The sequence below is a fragment of the Columba livia genome, chromosome 4 (genome assembly GCF_036013475.1).
Source record: "Columba livia isolate bColLiv1 breed racing homer chromosome 4, bColLiv1.pat.W.v2, whole genome shotgun sequence".
Lineage (NCBI taxonomy): Eukaryota > Metazoa > Chordata > Aves > Columbiformes > Columbidae > Columba > Columba livia.
Window position 1 is genome coordinate 10,228,443 of NC_088605.1, and position 26,011 is coordinate 10,254,453.

Below are 26,011 nucleotides of genomic sequence, written 5' to 3' on the forward strand. Positions count from 1 at the left end.
ATATATTATTCTGGCTCTGAATCAGTGTATACAACTGATCAATCCAAAACCTTGCAGATCTGATAGATAATAACTTGTATTTGTTTTTTAGACTACATTTGTTAACGCTGATTTTTTTTTATGTCACTCTTGTTTTTTTACTTCCTTGTTCTATCACCAAAGAGCAATAATATTAACCCAGATAATAATATTTTAAAGGGTTTAATGTCACACAGGGTCTTCATCTTAGTCTTTTCTACTCGGCCAGTGTTGAGACTGCATGGAAAATTGAAGTCATCTAATCCAGACCTAATTTATCGAGAAGTAAAAAACAAAACAAAAACAACCAAACATAAAAACCCAAACCAAACAACAAAAAACACAAACCAAAACCAAAGCCCTGAAGAAAAAAACAAAATGCACACCCACAAACCCACAAAACAAAACACCACCAACAAAACCCACAAAAACCCAACAACCCCTTACAAATAAGCAGTCATTTTTAACTATGCAACATGGCATTACCAATACATTTAGCACCAAGAACATTGCTAGGGCTGCCCAGGCTGCAGTAACGAAGACACCAGCATCTGCCCAACGAAGCTCCATTTCTGCTCCACAGAAAACTCCAGCTGCTGAGCTCAGGGGCAGCCTCGGCACCTCTATACAGCAGCAGCCCACGGCATAAGCAATGACTTATCTGAAATATGGTTACACCACCGCAGATGGTGACTTCTGCAAGGCACAACTGAGAATATCAAACTGCGGACCAGCTTTCAACTGACAACCAACAGACCAAACCAACGAGGAAGCTTTTCACGCTGTCCTAAATAAGGTAATTCATGTGATTTCTAGCTGAATAGTTTTAACCTCACCCTATTCTTTACAGCATTCATATTCAAGGTAGCTATTCTATGTGACAGCTGATGTTGACAGATAAATTACCTGAATTAAAGGCAAAATGGTAATTTTGCTTTTTGTGGCTGTTGACTTGAGTGTAGTTACAGTATAGTTTCCTTGTTTGGCTAATTAACAACAGATTTATAATTGATAATAGATGCATCAAAAGGCCTGTTACAACAATTCCTGGTTTAAGAGCAACACAGAAACAGGAGAATAATTGGTGAATGTGATTGTTCAAGAAACTCTGAGAAAGGGTTTGCTGACTCTGGTAGTGAGACAGTGGCAAAACTATGGGACCCTATTGATTGTTAAGCTGAGGCAAGACTAGGTAGTCCTACTTTCCTCATCATGTAAAGTACTACGTGTTAAGCATCACCATTAGTCCCAGGTTTATAATACTAAATCTGATTTTAAATATTGACAATACAATTTGTGAAAGTGCATGAAATGATTTTAGAATCATAGAATCATTTTGATTGGAAGAGACCCTCCAGATCATTGAGTCCAACCATCTTCATTCAGCATGACTTCCAGCACAGCTACTTTCAGTCTGGCATTCTAAAACAGTCATGTAAGTTTATTAGCTGAGGTTTCTCTGTCCTTTATCTTTGTTCATCATCATCACAATATAACCCTGTTCAATCTCATCTCCCAAAATGTCCGTTCCCACAAACAATATTATCCCATCTTACTCATGCCTCTCCCCTATTTCTTTCTTACCTCCCTTACTGAGGAATAACAAGCAGCTGCAAGTGGTATCAAATCTCACTGCCCCAGGATCAAAGTACAGCTGTCAGCCACGCTGTGATTCTAACACCCTGCTGGATAAATCCTGTGAAACTGCTCACTCTTAGAAAAATGAAGTCAAATAAATAAACAGTACTTTTTTGACAGTTTATTTGTGCAAAGGAGAAATATACTGGGACTGAAACCTCAAACTGAAAGTGGTCATTTATCGCATGAAATAGGAAGTAGCTCCTTCCTCGTTACTTCATTCCTAAGTTCTTGGCTTGAACTATGTATTTTTTTTTAAGAAAAAATAAATAAATCCATATTGCACCAAATGGAAATAAAACAGGAGGTATACTAATCTCCTGAAATCCCTCTGAAGTTTCAAAAGATGGCTTTAGTGATTTTGGAAAGGTTAACTTAAAGTATACAGAATTTTTTCTAATTTTAAGTGACACGAGTATCTCCCAAGTGCATACTTAGTATCCAGCCTGTTTTAACACTTAAAACAACTGCTTTTGCAAGCCAAAAAAAGCTTCTGATAATCGTACATTACTTGTATTGCTACACTTGCACCAAGATTCAATAAAAGCCCTTTTCTTCAAATAAAGTGCTTCTCTCTTTTAAGAAACATACATAGGTAGACCTTTAACAAAACTTACCTTACAAAGATAGTTTTGTCATTAGTTTAAATGTAAAGTCTAAGTGTTTCGACTCATCCCTTCCTAGTTTTAGCCCTGCTTCCGCTAAGTCTCATTGGGGGGGGGGGGGGGGGGGGGGGGGAGAGGGAAAAAAATCCCACAAACCCCCCAAACAAACAAACAAACAACCCAGAAGAAAACATTCTAAGCCAGTCTGAAACAACCAGGCCTAACTTGTTAATCAGAGGTACTGACAGCATTCAAGTCTTTCTTCATGAAGAGGAGGCAATCACTACCACACCAGAGTTACCTCTTGGCCATAACGAAAGAGCTCAGATCTATGAGCAGTGTTCGAAAATGGAAGAGGATTTTGGGTTTTGTTTGTTTTTGTAAAGAACCATGGCCATTAGTTCACTTTTTATAGGATCTTCTTTATCATTTGTTCTTTAGCCTGCAACTGGAACATTATTGTAAAAGGGGATTTCATTTTTGTAAGAGTTTTCCAAGAAAATACTATAATTGTCTTGAATGCATAACAACTGTCACTGAATTTATCAAATAGGAAGATTACAATGAATATCTGAAGAGTTTGGACTAGCACCTTTAAATTACTGTGATACTCTTCATCTCATTGCAATGTTTCTTTACAAGTATAGTATTTTAAAAAAAAAACCCAAAACTTACAAGTATTTATTGGCTGTATTTGAAGAGCAGATGTTTTCCAAAGTCATGCTGGGCAGTTATCAGTTATTAGACATAGATAAAAAAATAAGCAGAAGGCAGCTAAGGATGTCACTGTCCACTTAAATCAGGTAGTTATGAATTCACTGAGGATTTATACTTAACCACCCTAAGTGATTAAGAATTTCAGAGCTTTCAAAACTTCCTGAAGAGATGAATGGCCATTCAGCTTTAACAAATGACTTCTACTTGAAAGCTGATTCCATTATCCACTGAATACATGAATTAGAATGTCCCAATGTAACCGACTAATTAAAATGTTACTGCTTACATTGCAAACATACTATGAGAATGGCCTGCAATTATTCAGTATTAAAAAAGATAATAAAAGGTTTCTGCTGTACAATTTTTTGTGTGTGTGTGTAGTTCAAATTAGACTAAAACCTGGTCACACACACCTAACAATTCTGATTATTCATCCAAATATTCTCTATTATTAAAATAAACAGAAGTATACCACATACAAAAGTGTTATTTTTATTTTCCTTTTGAAAACCAGTAGATTTTTCCAATAAGCAGGTTCACTTTTTCAGAGAGATCTGATGCTTTTGTCTCCTCAAAAGGAATGCATCCAAAGAATGCAATTAAAATCTGTTCAAAAGCCACAGGATCGGGCTGTGTTACATGGCAGTAAAAACAAAGTTTCCTGCTGCAGATAGTCCAAATTAATTCTTTCCTTTTTTCCTTTTCATTGCTTTCCATTCACCTTCCTGTGTAGCAAGGCTACCGAGAAGCTCTTTCACTTTTCTTTTTCTGGCTGAATCTCTGTAAAAGAAACAATCAACATATAGAATATTTCAGAAAGATTTATCAGAGAAAATCAGTAAGTATATTTAGCAGTAATGATTAACTTATAAACACCCCCACTATTAAATTCCACCAACACACACTTTAGATAAAACATTCTGCATATACTTAAACTAGGGAAATGAAACTGCAAAGATGAAAACACTTTAAATGATCTCTACTGAAAATGTTTGGTTTTCCCCAAATTTTCCCTAATTTTATTTGGTTTAGTATGTTTATTATTATCAGCCTTGGCACGCTGCAAAGAAATGGACACACAGCAGAACCACCCCCAAACCAGTGCTGAAAGAAAGGCTGTAATACCTCTCCATGATTTCTGAAAGTTGCATTCTGGCCAGAAACTGGTTATCTTTCCGTATCTCACGAATGGCTCCTTTAAGTTCACGTTTATGCTTCTGGATCAACTGTCTTCTTTCTTGCTGCTCCTTGCTGCCACCCTGCTTTTTTCCAAACTCTAAACTGAATTGAGAACGTATGTGTGAGCACAGAACACCTTAACAAAACCAACTTTTTCATGTTTATAAGGAGTGAGTTTTCTATGAATACTTATTCACTATTTAAATTCCTGCATATTATGTTATTAACTTGCAAAATAAGGAGCTCCTCAGTGAACATACTGGAAAAACACTCACCAGACTTTCTAACTGCATCATGTCATCACCATGCAAAGGACAAGCAGAGATTTCCCAGAGCACAGTTACACTTCAACCCCAGATATGTAGCCTGCGTTCTAAACAGACTGAAAAAGCTGGAGTAGAAGAATGAAAGACATCTGGAGAAAGATGGAATCTCCCAATATATTTTAAGTTTTTGCAGACTATCTGCAGATGAATTCTACAGAAAAAGCCTCATCAATTATTTGGGGATAAATGTATATGGCAGAAGAAAGCTGCCCTCTTCAGTTACTAGAATAAGTAAGGCAGACAATCAATGCCCCTGTAGATAAACAAGATGGCTAAAGAAGTTAGCAGCACTAACAGACTTCCTAAGTCAGAATACTGTTCTATTATCTATGAAACCAAACCAGTGTTAATAACATCTTATTCCTAAAGAGAATACAAAAATTCACATGGTCATCACAAGCTCTGTAAAAAGGAAAAAAAACCAACATGTTTTTTGTCATTGCTGTTGGAAAGTAGAAAGCTTGTTTGGGGGAAGGAGTGGAATAGGACAAGTAAGTGCGCTTAAAGGAATGCTTAATCTGACTGATTATTTGTTATCATCTGTGATGCAGAGCACAGAAATAGTCAGCCTCATGTTTTGCACTGGTGAAGCATCCCTCAGTACCTTCACCATCCATCCTTACCTTCATATAATTCATATATTAATACATATGAGCTACTCACTCTTGTTCTTCAGACTTGAGTGCTCCACAGAGCAACTGGTAACGCACCTGATTAGATAATAACAACCTTTCATCTTGAAATATATTAATTTAAAATGTATTATATGGGCAAGGGTTGATTTCCAGTGCTATTTTTTCCACAAGATAATCTTTGCTTTATTTCATAGAATTTCTCCTTCCTTTTTCTTTCCCTCCCTATCACCCAAGTAGCTGGTCGCTTGTGCACAAAATATAGCAGAAAAAATTATCTGGTTTATGTCCTGTTTTCCAAATCCTTCTAGCTTGCTGAAAATCTTAATGCTTAACTGTACTTTCCCTTTGCATCAAGTGTTGCTTTACTTACACTTTCACAATTTTAGGTGTATACTGTTTCAACGGCACTGGCTTCATTTTCTCACATATCAGCGGGGTATAGTGTTTTACTTTGTTCTCTAGCTCTTTCAGAGCACCGTGATACCATTCCTGAAAATGCAAATCCAATTACAATTTTAAAAGCATACCAAAGCCACCATAATTCACAAACTATTGAAAATTGAATCAACAGTAATGTTCTCCTCATATGTTATTTTTCTGGGTAAAATCACTGCTATTCATTAGGACATTGCTAACACCGAAATGCTGTAAGCCTTCCAGGCTGGATAATTTTTAAACACCTTTGTAAGTCTATTAAGATGGTATCATGGACAATAAGAGAGGTCTGCAGGTAGTTTCACCTGATAGAGGAAGAAGCAAGACTAAAGCCAGTTTAACTCAGACTCTGCCTTTCAGGATCATTTTAAGAATGATTGTTCATTTTGTTCGTTCTGATGGCAAAAATTATAGACCATTTTATATCATTTACATTACAAAATCTTGTTCTCTAAAGATATGTTATGGTGCCTCTTTGAGGAGAGAACAATTCTGCTACATTCAGATGAGACAGATAAATTTGAACCTCATTGCTAGAAAACAAACAGCTCACCTGTTTTAAATAAGGTAGCTGACCAATTATATCTATCTTAGTTTTACTAGACAGTTATAAATACTACCTAACCAATTTGGTACATGTATTTGGTGGTACCAAGGTCCTACAGATTCATACAGCAACTGGATGACCAGACCACTATTCTTACAAATTAAGTCATTCATAGAATGCTACATTGTTACAAGCTAAGTGCTATTCTTTTCAATTAGAGGGGCAAGACAAGATACAAGATGAAAAAGTATTTTTTCTAAACATTCTCTGCTCTTCTTTGTTATTTCCACAGAAACATCACTATGATTTTTGAAGAGAAAAAAAGGCAAATGCCTGACCTTTGGAAAAATCTCACTGATGCTTATCCTTGGTTTTTGTTCAAGCACAGATGAACATCACAGAATTTATTAATAAAACAAACATATTGATTACTTCATTGTAGAGGAAGACATACTTGCATTTTTTCAGGATATTCATTCACTGGCACATGTTGTGTGAGGAGAATTCTGACAGGACGCATTATTTCATGGAATGATGGTAAAGACTCATACAGAGCTGCACATTTTTTAATAACGTCAAAACACAGGGCTAGACATGATAACCTGTTAATGCACAAAAGAATTAGCAATTTCTCTTGCAAGAACTGTGGTGGGTTTTCAAACAAAATGAATCAATTAATTACATTTAAGAGTGTTAGCAGCATCTATTATTACAACTTCTTGACAAAACCAGTTACAAGGCTGTTTCTAGTTGTTAATTCAGACTAAAGATATCACTCTTCTAAGCCAATATCCAATAATTCCATCAGCAATGTATCTTTATGTCAGTGCACAGAGCAGAAGCCAGCACCATGTCTTTGCCGCTTATGCTGAGTAAGAAGTTTTCATACTGGTTACAGAAGTGTTCTTGTACTGGTTCTGAAGCTCTAAAACTTCATTGAGACAGAATGAGTAATTTTGATTTCGGGTTTTATTTTTAAACTTCACAGCACAATGTTTACTTATCCCTGAAATGAGTTATACCATAACACATGCACAAGGTGAAAAATCAGGCTGATCGTGATTAATTGACATGTTTAATTGTAGTCTTTCCTAACTTCAGTGTTTTATTACTTAAGTAACACTTTCTAGCATAGTGTTTTTATGTAAATACAGTTATTTGCTTTTGAAAAGCTTCACAGTTCAAAGTACTCAGCACCTCCTCTGTCTCTACACCATCCTGATCAGTTCACAGTGGTACTGAAAAGGAATGGAAGGGCTAAGTACTCCAACAAGTGCTCTGCATAACATTCTGGCAAAAGATTAGCAATTTCATATGCTACAGTAGTATAATAAAAAAAAAAAAGCAGAACAACTTGGTACTATTTTCACTCCTAAAGAGCACTGTCACTGAGATTACCCAAAATATGATCTGCTATTTCTTCTGTTCACATTTCCTACATACCTGATATGATTAATTTCTGTTCTGCTGGTTTCCTTTAATCTAGTCACAATACTCAATGGCAGATTTTGCTTCTGCCAACTTTCCAGATCCTTCTTATCACACACCAAAAGCAGTTCTAAATTTTTCCCCATTGGTGTAAATGGATGCACTACAGTATAGCCTAAAAAACAAGAACAACAATCATTAAACAAGATCAATCCTAAACATTCTTTCTGAAGGAAGAAAACACAACTACTCCTTTTATGTTTTTAATCGTACCACCTTAAATATACTTCATTGGTATTATGTTTTTCTGAAATAATGCGAAACACTGGAGCACAAGTACAATCATAGGTGAGAGCTCTACCCATGCTGCCCAAGTCACAGTATCCAAAGGCAGGGACTGGGAGAATAAAGTACTGTCCAATGTAGGAGATCAGGTATGACATTGGCTAAGAAGCCTGGATGTGCACAAGTCCATGGGACCTGATGAAATGGATCCAAGGGTCCAGAGGAACTGGCAGATGAAGTTGCTAAGCCACTATCTATCACACTTGAAGTGTCCTAGCAGACTGGTGAAGTTCCCAGTGACTGGAAAAGGGGAAAAATAACCCTAATTTTTAAAAAGGGAGACTTGGGGAACTACAGACTGGTCAGTCTCACCTCTGTGCCCAGCAAGATTATGGAGCAGATCCTCCTGGAAACTACAATAAGGCACATGGAAAACAACAAGGTGACTGGTGACAGCCAGTATTGCTTCATTAGGGGCAAATTGTGCCCAACAAATGATGACACAAAAATATGCAAGATCAGGAACTAAGATACATGAGTTTTATTATCTGCTTTACTTATGAGAAGATAGCAGATCTCACTAACAACTCCATTAGCTAAGGCTATCAACAATGACAATTCCTTCCCACTCCCTCCACCTCCAGCTTTTCTTCTGTTTTAAGGTAATAATTGTTTTTTCAGTCTAAAGCAGACTGCATTTCAGTCTTTTATGAAGTGGTATTCCACATAATTTTTTCATATTAGAAATTAATGGATCAAGCTCATAAAAATAAAACAATAAGAGTTCTATTTGCTGTTTTCACTTCCTATCAAAACTGAACCCCAAGAAATTTTTTGGTGTGACAGTATATCGATATTCCAGAGAACTGGATGTATGCTCACTCTTAAATATCCTGTGTTGACAGCCTAATCATCACATTTATCAGCAATACTTCCCCCATTAATATTTAAAAATGTTTGTATACTTTGATAACTTAAAAACATCAATATTGACTGAAAAATTCTCAAAGAGAACACTGTGCCTCTAACATATCTTTTATTGAGCTTTTCCTCACTGCTAACAGAAACTAACACCATGCAAATTTAACTAGTGCAAAATCATTAACAGAAATACAAAGCAAAAATATCTGTTATCACTTGATCATCAATTACTGCTAAATATTTTTAAATAGTTTCTTATCTGACTTTGCAGAAACCTATGTTTTAATTGCACCAAGGACCTTTGTAGATCAAATATTCCTAAGAGAGTAAACAAATGAGAAAATACTTTAACTTACTATGTAACCCACCCACTCTATAACCTCTTCTCCCTCCTTCTAAGAGTTCAGCTGTTGGTGTTCTGAGAATCCAGGGCTTAGCCCTGATGCAGCCCAGCTGTGTAACCTTGGCTCACACTTCAGAGGAAACTGCTACGCTATGAGAAGCAGCTGGGAGAAAGTCTGTAGGGTACAGCCATACCACATAATAAAGGTGAAACCGCTGTACTAGGCTTGTTGAGAAAAGGGATCATGAGTACCTCAAGAATTCAAAAGAAAAAAAATGCCAGCATGGAAAGACATAAAAATCCTAAAGGAAAAGAAAAAAATAAAGGAGCTGCCAGACAACCACTCAGTACTGTTGAAGATGTACTGGAATTCTGCAGCAACAGAAGCTGACCCTTCCTCACCAGACTGATGACTACCTAGAGAACAGAGATGCTTCAGGTGTTTTATCAAGAGTAACCAGCATATTAAGGCATAGCCTGTAGTTCATTAAATCCCAGATGTCTTGTGAGTTTGCCAACAAATAACTGAATTTTTCACTTGAGAATATCCTGCCTGCAGAGTCTCTTCACACATGCTGAGTGATACTCAGTGACCCAGAGATACTAACACATGAATTAGTACGCTCTGACAAAGTTCCTCCTAAGTAAATCATTGTTACTGAACTTGTCAACAAAAAAGCCCCAGATCTAGAATAACTTTAAAGATAGAAATGAATCCAAAAGAAAAAGTTACAAGAAAGACTGGCAAAAAAAAAATCATTTGGATCAAATCGTAAATCAAATAGGAAAGATAGTTTTATTCTCCTTGTTGTCTGTGCAAGTTGCTAAGTTTACCCAGTTATGCTACAGCACAGACTAATCCTGCTTGTGGGGAGAGCTGCCCCCGTTACACTCCAACAAACTCGTGCCACATAAATAAAAAGGAAAAACACCAACTTTGTGATCTACTTCTCTCATTTATTAACAGCTCGGTGATACAGCTATTTATTAGCTGAAGAGGGAGGGTATCTGCAGCATTAGCTGCTGCCTCCCTGTGAAGACACAGGGTACTTAGCAGGAATCCATTAAGGGCTGTGAATCTCAGAGCACAGCCCAATCACACAGTCCACTTGGAAAAACAATATTGCAAAAATACTGCACTGTAGGCAACATGACTTCATTTCCTTTAATAACTTCAGTTCTTTCCTTCCTGCCAACAACATTAGAGGATCTAGTTCATAACAAGATGCCCAAGAATCAAGGTTATGTATGGCTAACCTAGCAGATTATTTTGGTCTTTTGTTCAAAACAAATTCAATGTGACTTTTTAAAAATTGAAATTTAAAAGAAACTTAATGCTAAAATTTATTGCTCATTTACCTTGGGCCTGTTTTCTGGGCAGAGATATGTGAAGTACTCCAAGAAGAAAATTGATGAGTTCTGGTACAAATCTTCTGGAGAGAGATACATATTCCAGGAACAAACAGCATACAAACAACCCTTTAATAACATCTTGCAATGTTGTGATGCGACACTACAAGGAAAAAAAAAGGCACAAAATATTCATAATTAAAAATCTATACATCAAAAATATATGATCTCCCCCAAAAAGAGAAATATTAAATAAGTTGTACACATTTAAAATCTGTGAAATCACACCCTTTAGACTTAGACAAAAAACATACTGGCTTTCCCTTGCCCTCACTAAAGAGACTATAAAGAATTGAGTAAGAAGTCTGTCAGAACTGGTTTAGCCACTAGAAGGTGCTAAACCACAAACAATAAGTTGTTCAGAAATGGAAGAAGGAAATAGAAAGCTCAGAGCAGCTTGGATATCTGACAACAACAGAACAGCTAGCTCCAGACTCTCGAAACATAAAGCCAAGATATTTGGATAGAAAAATAAGGACGTATTAACTGCACTGCAATGCATTGCACTAGTACATTTTCAAGGAAAACAATACTGCCAATTTTTAAGTAATTATATTTCTTAAGTAGAAACACATGTAATATATGGAAATCACTAATGAATTATTTCAGACTGTACACAGCCTGTTCTGTTACTTTTATGTAATTTGCCATATAAGGAATTCTTGTCTAACAGCTTGAAAAAATGATTAGATATGGTTTTGTGAGTTGGACTACACTCTGCAAAGGTTTTTTCTTCCAATTACTATCTGTGACTATATCAAAGACAAAGCTGCCTTTTCAGTACACCTCCCATACATACATTAATTCCATGTATTTCAGTACTGTGGCAGATACATTATTATAGACATACCTTAGTAAGTAGCTGACTCATGTAAATAAAAGCAGGTGTTACAACTGGATGCCAGAAGTCAGAAGTTGGAAACAGCAGTGATATAATTTTCAAATAAATAAGCTGATGGCACATAAAACAGAGTAAGGCAAAATATAGTAAGACATTATTTCCAGGATCTTGACTTTAGACATATGTAACTGATGAACAAGTAACTGCTATGTAATAGCCTAAAAATACTACAACATACATCATTTTGAGAAATCTGATATGACCTATTTATTGAGAAGACTGTTTGGGTTACATGAGAAAATGGAATATCCATTGTAGGTCTAACATTCCATTAACTCAATGAGGCAGCTAAAAGAAAAATCAACCCAATTAATTCCACAAGAAAATCTGACCCGCTCCAGCCTACCACAATCAAACGATCTCACACCACAAACAAATGAGGAAGTGGCCACACAAGACCCATGACACATTTCAACAGGTCCTCAACACAGATATTTAAGAGACCAGGATCCTCAGGCACTATCACAAGTTAACAAATAATGGCTGCAGCCAAAAGAACTAAACAGCGATTAGGTACACTTGTACTGAAGGGGCCTTGTTAAAGAGCTACAAGTGACCTCCAGTCAACACTGTAAGGATGTAAAACATCGGTTGTCAGGTAATTCTGAAAATTATCTAAGTGGATATTTACATAGTTAGCTAAATGCAACTGAAGTTTTATTGTTTCAGCTTTGTTTCTCCCTATGAACTTTCCGTCATAAACAAATATTGTCCTGAACTGTTTTGGTTACTAAATACCGCAGTCCAAATTTCAGGTTAGATTAACTGTAGGCACGTATTAGGTCTACTAACAACTGGTCTAAGGAACGTTCATTCAAACAAGTGCTTGGAGAATAGGAGAGTGATTTAATTCCACCCTAAAAGATAGCAATGGCTTGGAACCTGAAAAAGTCCACTGAAAAGAAAGTGAGAAGAGTGATTGGTGTCACAAGGGTGACACTGATGGAAAAAAAAAAAAAAAAATAGAAGTTAAAAGCACTCTACAATACATTTCCTGCAAAACACTAAACATCCTGAATAAAGAATCTTCACAAGAACTCAATATAATATTTTCCAAGGTGCAAGAACTGCCTTCAAAGCAAATCCTTCAGTCTATTTTCTTTCAATAGTCTAATTATTCCATTAGGCAGCACTGCTTCATCAAGCTGGGAGACAAACAAGTAGCTCCCTTTGAATTACTGACATATGGTTTATCTTTGGAACTTTTTACTATTATAAACAAATATTTGTTTTCCATACACTCCAGTCTTGAACTTCTTAACAGCCATTTACTTAGACACTGAAAAAGGAGTCTGTTCACATTTAGCGTGGCCACTGAATTTTCAAAATATTACTAATATAAGGAGGAAAGGTAAATTCTGAGTCATTAATTTAGCAATTATCATATATAAAGTACTAAGAAATGTTGTATTTTTATACCCATAATATTTCACTGTTATTTTGTTCATCTAGGCTATAATGTACTTCTATGGAGCACTTTTTTAAACATTTTACTTAACACAATTAAAGAAATCAAAACATATAGCTGACAGTATCACTTCTTCCTAGAACTACCCATTTAAGTGTCATCAGGCAAACAAATCATTTTCTGCCATGAAAACTGGAGTTGCAATTTCAATATGTTTTCCCCTTATTAATATTACAGTCACACTTCTGCTCTGAAGAACATGTGTGAAGGAGTTTGTTTGTTTTGGGTTGATTGTTTCTCAGGATTTTTTTTTGTTCTTGGGGGGATTTTTTGTTACAACTTATCTCCAGTGAGACAACTTAAAAAGTCATAGATGCTAGTAATTCATTACATACTTTGAAATATGGAAGGAAATCTAATGCCATCTCGTATTTACTAACATTTTGTACTAATGTAAAGAACAAGAGATTTTCCTAGCAGTATGCATTTGTTACCGTGTCTAAACCTGGAAATGTTGCACGGCCCTTGACTTCAATTACTTCTTCCATGTCGTGTGCAGCATCTCGAAGGATAAACTTAATACTGTCACTGGCTGCCTCAGGAAACATCTGGCAAAGATTGTATAATGGCCTATTAACAAGAAATATATGTCATGATCAAGTTACACCATTGATGTTATTAAAAAACCTGATTTTTAAGCACATGTAGGAAGATTGCTTGCATTCCATCTATACTATAACAATAACAAATTCTCCAAAACAAATTGTTTTGTTTTAGAAACAGCTATCTAGTATATAGACTATTATTGTAATACTTTTAGTTTACAGAGACATGTATTTTTCATTTGGCCTTGTGAGATAACATTTGATTCAGTAGTTTCTTAATATTAAATAAAACATAATTTAAAACTTTAAAATACACTCTCCAAACATCTGTTAAAACATACCCTTCTGAATCTCCTAACTCTGCGTTTCACTGCACTGAGCTATGCTGGCACATACTAGGCAGCCCACTACTCCAAATACTCTTAGGCAATGTTAAACAACATGTGAGACAGCAATGTGGTTAGCAAAAATGTTATTTAAAACAACAACAAAAAAATATCCACAAAGTCAGGTCAGCTCCTGGCCTACAGTTAGTGCCTACAAGGAGATGCAGTCAGGAGTCTGCATCCGTTTAGTCAGAGTTTTCCCAGTATTTTCTGTTAAAAATGTCTGTAGTGTTATTAATAAATCTCAGTTCTAAGAAACGATCAAAATGCGTTCATGCTTTTTTACAAAGTCCCAGCATGTGCAACAGTATCAAGGGGTCAGTGCTTTTGCTGACGAATGCAACAGAGCAATGAATGCTAAAGCTGCATATAACAGATTTTTTTAAAAGTTATTTACTTTAGCATGAAATAAAAAACATATGCTGAAACTACATACAAATAACTCACTGAAATAAAGTTGTCTAGTCTGCAATCTGGAATTACAGATTAATTTTGGTTGGAAGGGACCTTTGCAGATCACCTGCTGCAGTCTCCTACTCAAAGCACAGCTAACTTCAGAGCTGGATCAGGGTGCTCATGGCTTTGTCACTTTTGTATATCATCAAAGGTGGAGATTCCACAGCCTCTCCAGGAAACTTGCTTTAATGTTCAGCACCTTTGCCGTGAAGATTTTTTTCCTTATTTCTGATTGGAATTTCCCTTGCTGCAGCCTGTGTCGATACTTCTGAGACAAATTTGGCTCTCTTGTCACTGTAACTGCCTGTCAGGTATTTGAAGACAACAATGCCAAATTGACAACTTCCTGCAAAGTGTTTATTTGGAACTTCTGTATGAGCTTACTAGAACACTCTTTAATTCCATTTTTGTCTAGTTTCCTGAGTGAATTCATAGAATGGAAGCCCATGGAAAAAGAAGAAAAATTGCAAAGGGAACTGCACACCGTCATTGCAAAGCTTAAAACCCTTAATCAGCAGTCTAGATAACTTCATATATAGAAGAGTGCATCCACACATGGTATTATGTATACACTACCCATGAAAACCATTTTGCAGATCAAAAATTACATTCAGAGATTTTGAAAATGTCTTGGTATAATTAATGGTTCAAGCAATACATGAAATTAAATGAAATTAAAACACTATAAAGCTGGAGACTTATAGCTGCCTACAATCCCTACAGAACTATTTGAAACAAACAACATGATAAATGTTTTCCCATAGGTAGCTTTTCTCTTTAAATCATAAAGGAGCAAAAGTCCATAGGATTTATCACTTACAGAACCAGTTTGTCGATTGTTCTGAGCTCTGGTAAATCCAGGGTTGCTAACTCTCCAATATACTCGAGAAGGAAGCCAACCAACTTCTGCAAGAAGCATATGTTAAACTTATTAGGTGATTTTTTTTCTTTGTACGTATTCTTAAGCAGCAGAAAAGAACAGTGATACATAAATTAGAAAATAAAGAGTGGTATGCTGATTCTACTGCTACTTGCAACATAGAACCATGTATGTTTTATACTGCTTCCTAAATACTTACTAAAACTTACTCCAGAATTCAAAGGTAATTTTAAACCTTAAAAAAAACCCAACAAAACAACAAAAGTCTCGTACTTCCAACTTTGCTTTGTTTCCCACTGCAAGGCTTGGATGATTGCATTTCTGAATTCTCTCCAGTATAATAAGCTGTTGTTCTATTGTTCTTCCAGCCAATAAAGACTTAAATGTCTCATAGGACTCAGGAACTGGAAAGTAAAAACAAAAATTTACCAGAAAAAAAATCTCAAACTTAGTATACTTAATTGAAGTAAACATCTAACAAATTTCCAATTTGTAAATGTTATTATTCAGGAAAAAATATACCAAATATACCATACAGCTTTTATTGAATCAGCTTTTAAACACTAATAATGTATCAGCATATATGTAACATTATATATACAATCATAAGTCATGAAATAATGTAAAGGTTTTTCAACAATTAACATTCAGTTCATCCTGTATTTTCTTCCTAAGCTGAGCACAACTATGTTGACACACACAAAGCAGAATTAAGCCATAAATTTACCATAATACAATCAGCTCTATGTTTAATTCATACCTAACTAGCTTTTGTATGAAGAATATTAAAAGGAAGAATCTTGTGACTAATAGCAAATATTTTTTTAAAAAACATCCTAACTGAATAAGTTTTTTGAGGTATTTAAATTTGACTGCTTTCTGGCTAAAGCAAAACCTGAATGCAATTTAAAAGGCTTTGTGTAACATAAGTTACCGCCTTTTGATGGAAAAATGCAAGCACTTACGGAAGTTGTTTGAAAGGTTGTTTAATCTTGTGACAGATACTTTTGTTAGACAAAACTACGCTAGGACAATAGTTAGATGCATTATGTACTTAATACTAATGAACGTTTTGTGTACTACTTGAAACGTGACTCCTCCTTCCTCCTCGGCACAGTCTCAAAGGAGTCAAACTTTGTTTCTAGAATCTTGCCTCTTCAAGCATCATCTCTGACAAAAATATCAGTCCAAACACTAGAGAAAGTAACCTTTTCTCATTTAGGCATAGCTAATAGAAGACTGTTCTGGCTTTCCTTATGCAAAACACTAGCACTTCGGATTGGATGTGTTGGTGGCCTTCAGAAAGGAGTACATGTCTTCTCATTTTTCTCCCCAGTATTTATCTTTCAATTCTAAGGCGGATCAGAGGAGCAGAAACAGTTCTGGGATTAAACAGATCTGGTTCCCACTGCTTATGGAGTGACCAGGGCTGCTCATTAGAAACAGCAGTTACTAGCTAGTCTCAGAATAGCAGAAGACAACTATGAAGCAAAAACTTCATGGATGAACCGGAATATGCAAGACACTACAGGGCAGAGAAAGAGACTGGTTATAAATGCCCTGAATACAACACGGATTTCTGAATCAGTCCTTTGCTTACCAGCAAACATATAGGGAAGCTCTGATTTGGCAGCTTTCATTTTTGTGTCTAGTTCTTCCACATTCTGTGATTCATTTTCATTTGTCTCATGTTTCTTCTGTTCTTTATTCCCTGAAGCTTCTTCTTCACTCTCAAGGTCAGATTCAAGATCGGAGTGGCTATCTGCAGCACCATCCTCCTCATCTTCATTAGCAGACTCTTCCTCACTTTCTTCTTCGCTCTCATTATCTTCCTTCTCACCTTCCTCTTCTTCCTCTTCCTCCTTGTCTCCTTCCTCCTCCTCTTCATTTTCAAGATTAACTTTTCCATCCAGCTAGTAGAGAAAACAACTCAGTTAAAACACTGAGAGTGACAGCACCTTGCCAGAATCATCATGCAAAACTATCATTAAATACATATCAACAGGCTCTGAGCCTGGCTACCCTGACCAAGCAGTGAATGGCAACAGTGCCAGACAAGGAGGGATTTTAAGGAGAGAACATGCATAGAGATATAAGAATAGCAGGGTTATTTCCAAGGGGCTGTAAGAAACTGGAAGAATAGGAGGTAGTGTATGAGGACTAAAAAAGTCAACATAAAAGGAAAAACTACTAGTAGATGATATGAAAGAAAATTCAACACCATTTACAGATGCATTCTTGGTTTAAAAACAAACAAACAAACATATTCCTTCTATGTATTGAAACAGCGCATCAGATAAATATTTGTTCCCATCCTGATTTTATTTATCATCAGTTTAAATTCACATTCACAATTTGTATTCTCCCCTTTGAAGACAACAGCAAGTCTCTTGCTACTTACATGTAAGAGGATGAGAAGATCAGTATGCACACGTGTGCGCCACAGTCAGGGTGACTCACTACATCAGCCTTAAGGTTATATTGCCCTGATACCTTAATCAAAGCTATTTCATAGGGGAAGAGTTCCTTCAGAAATCCACTCATCCTCAGGCTGAAATTTGGTGGAAGCTGTACCAAATTTGGTGGAAGCTGTACCAAATACAGCAGAAATTTAAAAAATTACCAGAAGGCTAAAGCCCAGTAGGGTAACAGCACACAGGCTAATATAATAGCAGGACTACAGTCAGCACGATTGAGGGAAACAACTATTTCCTGCCACTCAATACTTGTAAGACTACATAGAATAGAGAGTCCAGTTTTGGGTCTTCAAATACAATAAAGACATCCATAAACTGCAGCAAGTTCAGCAGAAAGCCACCAAGATTTTAAAGGGGCTGTGACACCTGCCCTATGAGGAGAGGCAGACCTGGGCTTGGTCCACCTGGACCAAATAACCACCTTCCAGCACCTGCATGGGAGACCAGTGAGAAGGCAGAGCTTTCTTTTCAGAACTCAAAGTCCTGGAATTTTAAATCTTACCTTGTAAGACAATAAATGTCTGTCATCTTTATCCAGGATAAAGCCATCAGCGAGATCATCAGCTGACACATGGCTGGGTTTCTTTTTATTTGCCTGTTCATCTATTCCACGCATTCGACGTAGCCGATCTGCCTGTGTTTTAGAGGAAATACCACACACAGACGTGAGCCATCTAGATCAATGAGGTAACTACACCAGAATGGAAGATCCCTCAAATACTACAGCTATGAAAATCAAAGGAAGAAAAAGTTAACTGGGATTACTCAACAAGCTGATGAAAAGAAAAAAAAGCAACCGAGAAATTAGGGGCAAAAGCTGATGATACCTTATCTTTTGTGGGGAGTGCAATCTGGTAAGAACACACATGCAATTGGATTTGTTTATTTGGAAGGCTTTAAAACTGGGTTTATCAGGAGCATTATGTTATCTCATTTAAAAACTGTTTTGCTTACGAGGCAATGCATTGTAACTAGAAAATGTAAGCTGCTAAAGTGTTCTATGATTCTGCAGTGTTCATCTGCGCCTCCCATATGTGTAACAAGTTTGTAGTAAACACAACCATATCCTACAATTTAAAAAATATACCGAATTTGTAAATAGATTCAATGGGCAATATCTGAAATAATAATTTACAAAGGGATTTCCACCTGGGCAAACAGATAGACTGTATATCAAACAAGATGACAAGAACAAAAGAAAAAAAAGGCTTCCGGGTTGTTCTGAGGTAAACTGAAGGTACTGAAGCCCTGTGGGTCTAAATGTATCCCTAGTATACCAAAAGAAAAAAAAGGAGAGAAACATTCACCAAATTATGCATTCTTTCCATAAGACTCAGAGTTCCATGTAATAGAAAGAGCATGCAATATTTCCCAAGAGATTCTTGTTCCTCTGCAAAGCTACATACATGCAACCACTGAAGACTCTTGCAACACCAGAAGAAAACAATAAAGAACTTGCCAGTGTATTAACTCAACTGCTGTGCAACATGATACTCTCCCTTCCTGGCTTAGAAGCACCTCGCAACTCTGAATAATTTAATACGTTTAATTGAAGTGATATTACATTTTTGTTGAAGAAAGATCAACTCATCTCATAAATCTCACTAGTGATGTACTAAGCTATGTTATTTTGTTGTAACAGCAGATTGCAAGCAAAACACAAACAAAAGATTTCCTGAAATCACCCTGACCAATTGCAGTTTAGTACAGTCACGTTCAGTCTAAGGTCAAGCAGTGAATATAAGCAGTCACTCCCAAAAGACAGGCCACAAAACAATCTAAAGCCATAAATGGTATACCTCCAGCTTCTGGAGTCGTGCCTGTTCCTCTTTTGCCAATTCTTCTTCTGTCTTCATCCTTTCTGAAGGTTTTGCTTTCATCTCAAATCCAAGTTCTCGAACAATCATATCATATTCATCAGGCTAAAGAAATATTTATATAATTGTTTATTATCTTAAGTTTTATTATTCTGCTTTGCATCCACCCTCTGCCAGGCTAACAGCCAAGCAATAAGACAGTTAAGATATAAGGAAAAGACCATTTCCAAAGCAAGCTGCAAGAACATTCAACTCAGTATTAAGGCAAGGAACGAGATGAACAATTGAACAGAAATTCTCCTGCCATTTCCCCCTCCCCTAATTAAGTTATTCATAACTGAAAAACTTACAAATAGTATCTTAAAAACTGATTTAGTTATTAATCGAAAAACTTTGAAGTATTTAGTTTACATTTCACTTTACGTTGTTAGACATGAGCTAAGTCTTTATTAACTTAGTAGCGCAGATGTCTATCTTAAAAAACAAAACCAAAACAAAACACCAAACAGGATGCTGATATTCCATGAGTTTAAGCAGCATACTTGGGAAAACAGTCACTAGCACACATTACACTGGACTAGTGAACAGAATCATCTTAATACCTGCTTAAGTCACTAAACCATACAGCTTCTCCAAAATTCAGTTCTGGGTATTTTTCTTCTTACACATAACTAGATAATTTTCTCCAATTCAATGTTAATGTTATAGAGCAGTACTAACTGACACTTTGCATCCTTGATAATTCTTAAATTGGATCCACATACATGACACAAAGGAACCTAATCTTCCTTTTCAGCAAATTATGATGACGAACTTTTTGTCTAAGATACCACATGATCAACATATTATTCAGCCTGTCATGAAACATCCTAAAACCAAAAATCAATATATCAAAATATGAAATTTTGATCCAGTGTCTTCTGTTCATTATGTGACATCAGTTTTAACATAAAATCAGTTTCTTAGTTCGATCTTTCAAAAACCGAATTCTATTTCCAAGGAATAAATGGAAATTCACACTGTTCTGCAATATAACACAAAATTTCTACAAGAAAAAAAAATAGTGCAAGACATCATAATATCTATTATTAGATTTAAAGTTTATTTCCATTAATATAAAAATAAAGATTTGAGACCATAAAATATGTATTCAAAAGTTAGATATTTTCATTCTCTTTTTGTAGAGACAGTACCCAATTTACTACAAGGAAACATTTGCTGTCAAATAAAAGCTGTTTTACCTAAGGAACACTGCAAAGACATTCAACCTAAGTCAATGTTCTCAACAATTTTAATTGAAGAAAATGTACTTGGCATAAAAATAAGGTGTAGCCAACAGCGTTGTTCAACCTGCAACCTCTCTCAGATTTGATAGGTAATTAAAATTGGATAAATCATATAAAACACTATAGTCTTCCAACTAACCAAACTGTCCTAAAAAGTGTAGCATTCCTTTAATGTGACTAGCAGGCAACATTTTATTTTATAAAGTGATGAACTTTGCCTTATAGTTCAGCCACTACAAGCCAAAACTACAAGTTATTAGAACAAAAGCAAGTAATGTAGCCAAAACCTTACCTTGGGTTTTTCTGCTTCTTTGTCCTTTTTCTCTGACTTTGGGGTTTTGCGGACAATAAGGGTTTGGATTTCCTTCCAGTCATTGTCAAGCTTTTCTGTGAGTTCTAATGCACTTTCTCTCCGAGTTTGCCTCTCTTGCTAGAAAAAAAACCAAAACACAACCACCAAATGCAATGCAGCAGTTCTATTCAGATGAACATGACATACCATTTACAGCATAAACCCAAAATGCTGTATTTAGCAAATGAATAATTTTAAATTTTGGTATCTTGTATGTGTAAACATTCTTTATGAAAGAGGCAGTATAGAGTTACACAGGATGGCACAAGGGTCTCATACAAAAAACAAGCTCAGAGTCAACAGAAGGGGAGATTCTGGGGTACAAAAGAATGGCAGATATTCAATGCATATCCTAAAATTACTACAAAGTCAGATGGACTTTATTCAAGAGGCTTGGACTCTTAGACAAGTATCTCCTCTGTTTTCTATGCCACTACCATTTTATTCTGCAAAGACAGAAATTGTGACAGTTTCTTCATCATGCACATTTATACTTCAGGGCTAAAAACTCACCTTTTCTTGTTTAGATTTGGCTATCATCTCTTCTATGAGTTCCTTCCTAGATTTAGGTTTTTCCTCCTCTTCGTCTTGCTGGCCACCTGATGCCTTTTTACGAAGGAGGCCTCCACCCCCTCCAAAGTGAGCAGCAGTTAACTCAGCTAGAAAAAAAAAAGAAAAAATATAAGTAGATTGTGACTCCTTTTCAAATCCATAACATCAGTGGTGGAGTGCTGCTGCTGGGACAGTATCCCCCTGTTGTTTGAGAATGGGAGCAATTAAAACTATTGAAGCAATCATGTACTATTCCCATCCCAATGGGAATGGCCACACAAAAAGAGATAGATGCTAAACACATAATGTGTACAAGGAAGAAACGTGTTTTTTCAATATTTTAACTAGTATTTAGGTATGGAGGTGTAAGAAAGCAACCAGAAAACTCACACATCAGATTCCATGCAAAGGGCTCAACACACAGCTACCTATATATGTTGAAAATCCCACAAATTAAAGCAGTTTGCCAGGTAGGTAGTTCCAACCGAACATCTGCTAAAATCCAGAGAGCTGCTCTTTGTGAGGTTAAGAAGTAATCAAATCTGGCTTAAATATCACAAACAATTACATAATATTCTTTCTCACTGAAAGACAGTATTGAACAAATAATGAATGTATACGAACAATAAAACCACCAGTGGGATATCAGCTGACATGCCTTACCTGACAGTGTTCCTCTTTCTTCTGTGTCACTGTCACTATCAACAATATCATTTAGTTTTTCAATTTCTGCCAAAGATTGGCCATAATGAGTCAATTCCTCATCTTCATTGAGATTATAGATATTCTTCTTTCCATAATTTTGCTAAGAATAGTAAAACAAACCAATTAAATAACAAAAGATTTTTAGTTTGCACGCAGCAAATTAATAAAGCCTGTATTTCTAACGCTAGTTGAGGAGATCCTTATTCCAGTGTTCTGCTGGTACGGAACACTGGAGTTAGAGCACTACCAGATCTATACTTCTATTAAAATACTTTAAACCTTAAGTGAGTATGATGTCTCCTTATTCTTATACTAATGTACAACTGGAGTAACTAAGAAAACCTAAGGAAGATTAGGTTTTATCTATATGTCAGTAACATCAGTTCTTAATTACTACATTTCAGGGTGAATGAAAGAGACTTTAACTTACGCAAATTATCAGTAAAACATGATATTCCACTACTGAGTTCTGGAGACTGAGTATGATGAGGCAGAAAGAACAGTACTGCACATACAATTTACGCTACAGAATGACAGCAAGTTAGAAAGTTGTTCTGGTCAGCAAATGAACTGACGGCTGTTCCACAGCTGAACTGGAATCCCATCAAGTGTACTTGATGGTGGTTGCCTTTTCCTAATCCAGTTCCCAAATCACACTGGTCAAAGCAGTCAAAAGAAAACCAATCAATCAATGTATCTGCTTAAAACTGGCTTTCTTGCATTTCAGAAAGTTGTCTTGCAAAGCCGAAATGTTTTCATTAAAAATTTAGGATTCCCACAAAAAATTGCTGTTTCATAAAAGTTTCAAACATAAAAAAGCATTGACCTCCAAAACCCTCTGTTAATGGGGACACTCCTAACCTGAAAATGCAAGTGTTTCTCTTTTTCTTTTTTTTTTTTTTAATTCCTGTACTTTACCTGCCTTTCCAAAGTGAATCGTCTGATCATCTTTTCCTCTGGGCTTATTTTGGCATTATATTCACCAAAACGTTTATCTTTGAACACATTTGCCTTTTCTCTTTCTTTATATTCTTTCAGTAATGTTTGGGTACGCTAGAAGAAAAAGAAAAAGAAAAAAAGAGAGAGATCAAATTAAAAACCAAAGAGAAAAACTGCTTTCAAAGCCAAGTTACAAAAGGCTCCATGGTGTCCTGGCAAGAATCTAATTTATCACAATGCAATGAACGAGAAGGAAAAAATAATGAGAATAAAAGATGGGAAGATCATAAAACATATGCAGAGTCATTAAGTTCTCTTATAAGCTGCTCACATGAAGTTAAAATATGGTACACTCTATCTCACCTTTATTTTATTATATATAAAAACTCTGCATTGTCACTGAAGAATTCTGTTTTGTCTGAAGCTTAGAATACAAGAATAACATATTAAAGACAGCACAGAAGTGTCAGCTGAACCTCTTTTGGGCTTGTCATCTAAGACATAAATACACCCAAGTGGTTACATCCATTTAGCTCTCTGCTTTAGTGTTGAGCACAGGGAGGTTATGCATCAAAGCAGTAAAAGGAAGTTTAGGAGACCTGTATAAGGCAGTATGTACTGTACTTATAGTATGGGTAAGGAAACAGGTTTACTTTTCAACACCAGTGATCTAATTCATGACAAGCATTTGATTTACCTTACTATTAAGTAAACCCCAAATATCTTAAAATGTAACACGAAACATTAATAAAGTTTTCTAAAACCTGGACAAATAGTAATGAAGACTGAAAGCTAAGTTAGAGTTTCATTAAGATATTATGTAGTTTCTAAAGGAAGAAAATGCTGGCCATGTTTAACCTGAAAAAAAAAAAAATCCATGTTTATTTAAAAGACATTATTTGAATCTTACTGAAATGTACTGTTGCTATTCATGTTATTAATATCACGAACCCATAAACTGGTGCACTGAAGGAAAATGCTGAGTTTACTACAACAGGCCCCTGCTGCCTCACTGAGCATTCACAACTTACAGAAGCTGCTGTAACTGACACCAGAACTCAGGTTTCATCTGCTACTGTGCCAGTTCTGCCTTGTATTTACTTCTTGCACAGAAGACATAAATTATCATGCAGCTTAAATACTGTGCATGAACTTTAATAACTCTTAATACCATGGATACAGAAAAGCACTGTTGTTTATCAGCTATTTGATGTTCTCTCTCATTGATAAAATATTATTTAATGCCCCACCTCTCATAATGCGTGCAAGATGATAAACTATCCATTTCCTTTTGCTGTACTATTTTTAACAATAACTTCTCTTTTCAGTAAGTGTTTAAATTCTGTTTGACAACAGATAGTTTGTAACACATCAGGGAGAAATCTCAGGGCCAAACTTGCAAATTACTCTTTTTTTTTTTAGCTTTAACAGACTCTACAGAGGTTTTAACTTCCTTCCTGGGTTAGTTGAAGGAACAGACCATAAAAAACTCCAGTGCTTCACTCAAGGATAAGGTAGGTTGATGGAATGCCAGATGCACTGTATGCCAGATGCACTTCCCTTATGCATTAGATTTTGGTCAGGTAGCTACTGATTTCAGCAGAGACCGGAAAATAAAAGACTTATTCTTCTCAAGTTGTACAGTCATTCTTAGGAGATTAATAAGGAGAGAACACTATTTTGCATCTCAACACACTTCCACAATGCAACTATTTAACCAGTGCACAAAAAGCCATCTGCATGTTTTCCAAATCAATGGTAGTTTCTTTGCACCTACTCATTTCTCACTGCATTCAGACCTTAGCACCCTTCCAAGCTTTCCCTATCACAGCAATGTTGCACCATTATCAAGAAGCTTAACACCCTGCAGCAACCAGACCTGACCAACATACTGCACACTGACAACCACCCGCACTCCGGTTCAGTATTTGCTTCCCATGTCAACAACATGTGCTGCTGTACTCTGAGCCTGGCTAATTTGAGAATATTCCCACACATGCGGTAAGGGCGATGGGCACTACTGAACTCTGGGGATGGCAATGGAAGGAAACAGCAGGCTCTTCATCACCATCTGAGCAAGGTGAGGTGAGCAGCCGCTCCTCCCCTGCACGATGAGAGACTCTCTTATCTCACCTCAGACGACTCCAGGCTTATCACCTCTCCACTGCAACCATATCCACACATGACATCCTTCCTCCCGACTTCTGGCATCCTCTTACCTTCTTGATGGCCTTGGACCGCGATACACCAGGCAGCCCCACATCGTTCTTGGTCTTCCTCCCCAAGATGTTAAACTTCTGCCTGTTAACCTTCACCTCGAAGGGGTTGCTCCTGACCAAGGCCATAGCAGACTTCACAGGGCCCCTGGCTGTGGAGAGCGCTGGGGCCTTTCGCTTCCGCTTAGCGGCCTTCCGCATTTTCGGCTGGGGTGCGTGTGGGGAAGCAGCGGCTCGGCACTCAGAGCGCGGGGGCCAGGGCTGGAGGTGCGCACAGTCCGAACAAAATGGCGCCCAGGGGGAGTACCAAAGTCCCCCGCACTACCCCTCAGACTCAGCCGCTGCTCTCCAACACTCCCCCGAGCCCCGTGAGAGCCGGCGGGGAGCGCGGCCACCGCTGCGGCCACCGCTCCGCTCCCCTCACACCAGCGTGCGCCGGCAGCACCACACGCGCGTCGGCCGCCCGACACCTCTCGCGAGAGCTTCGCCCCAGCTATCGCGAGATTTACCGCTGCTCTCCCCTCCCGCTTTGGGACGAGCCGGG

At 36.8% G+C, this 26,011-nt stretch overlaps 1 protein-coding gene across 1 annotated transcript; it reads right to left on the reverse strand.

Moving 5' to 3' along the window:
- Window positions 1-3,449: 3,449 nt before the first annotated feature.
- NOP14 (NOP14 nucleolar protein) lies at window positions 3,450-25,948 on the reverse strand. The gene is made up of 18 exons (XM_005498449.3): window positions 25,471-25,948; window positions 23,231-23,365; window positions 22,271-22,412; window positions 21,569-21,714; window positions 20,996-21,133; window positions 19,400-19,522; window positions 18,103-18,234; window positions 16,724-17,036; window positions 15,397-15,527; window positions 15,064-15,149; window positions 13,291-13,426; window positions 11,338-11,439; window positions 10,437-10,590; window positions 7,544-7,703; window positions 6,555-6,702; window positions 5,489-5,607; window positions 4,104-4,259; window positions 3,450-3,758 (listed from the first exon to the last, which is right to left on the reverse strand). Exons 1-18 carry the CDS (start codon window positions 25,666-25,668, stop codon window positions 3,659-3,661), a joined length of 2,619 nt encoding a protein of 872 aa, XP_005498506.2. The 5' UTR covers window positions 25,669-25,948; the 3' UTR covers window positions 3,450-3,658.
- Between the last annotated feature and the right edge of the window lie 63 nt (window positions 25,949-26,011).

Bases quoted from the DNA above. Each gene is read 5' to 3' on its own strand.
- NOP14 (XM_005498449.3), bottom strand. From the start codon at position 25,668: ATGCGGAAGGCCGCTAAGCGGAAGCGAAAGGCCCCAGCGCTCTCCACA. The intron at 15,528-16,723 runs GTAAGCAAAGGA...TTTACTTTCCAG, and splicing joins GCTTCCCTATATGTTTGCTG to TTCCTGAGTCCTATGAGACA. The intron at 11,440-13,290 runs GTAACAAATGCA...ATGTGCCATCAG, and splicing joins CATTTCCAGGTTTAGACACG to CTTATTTATTTGAAAATTAT.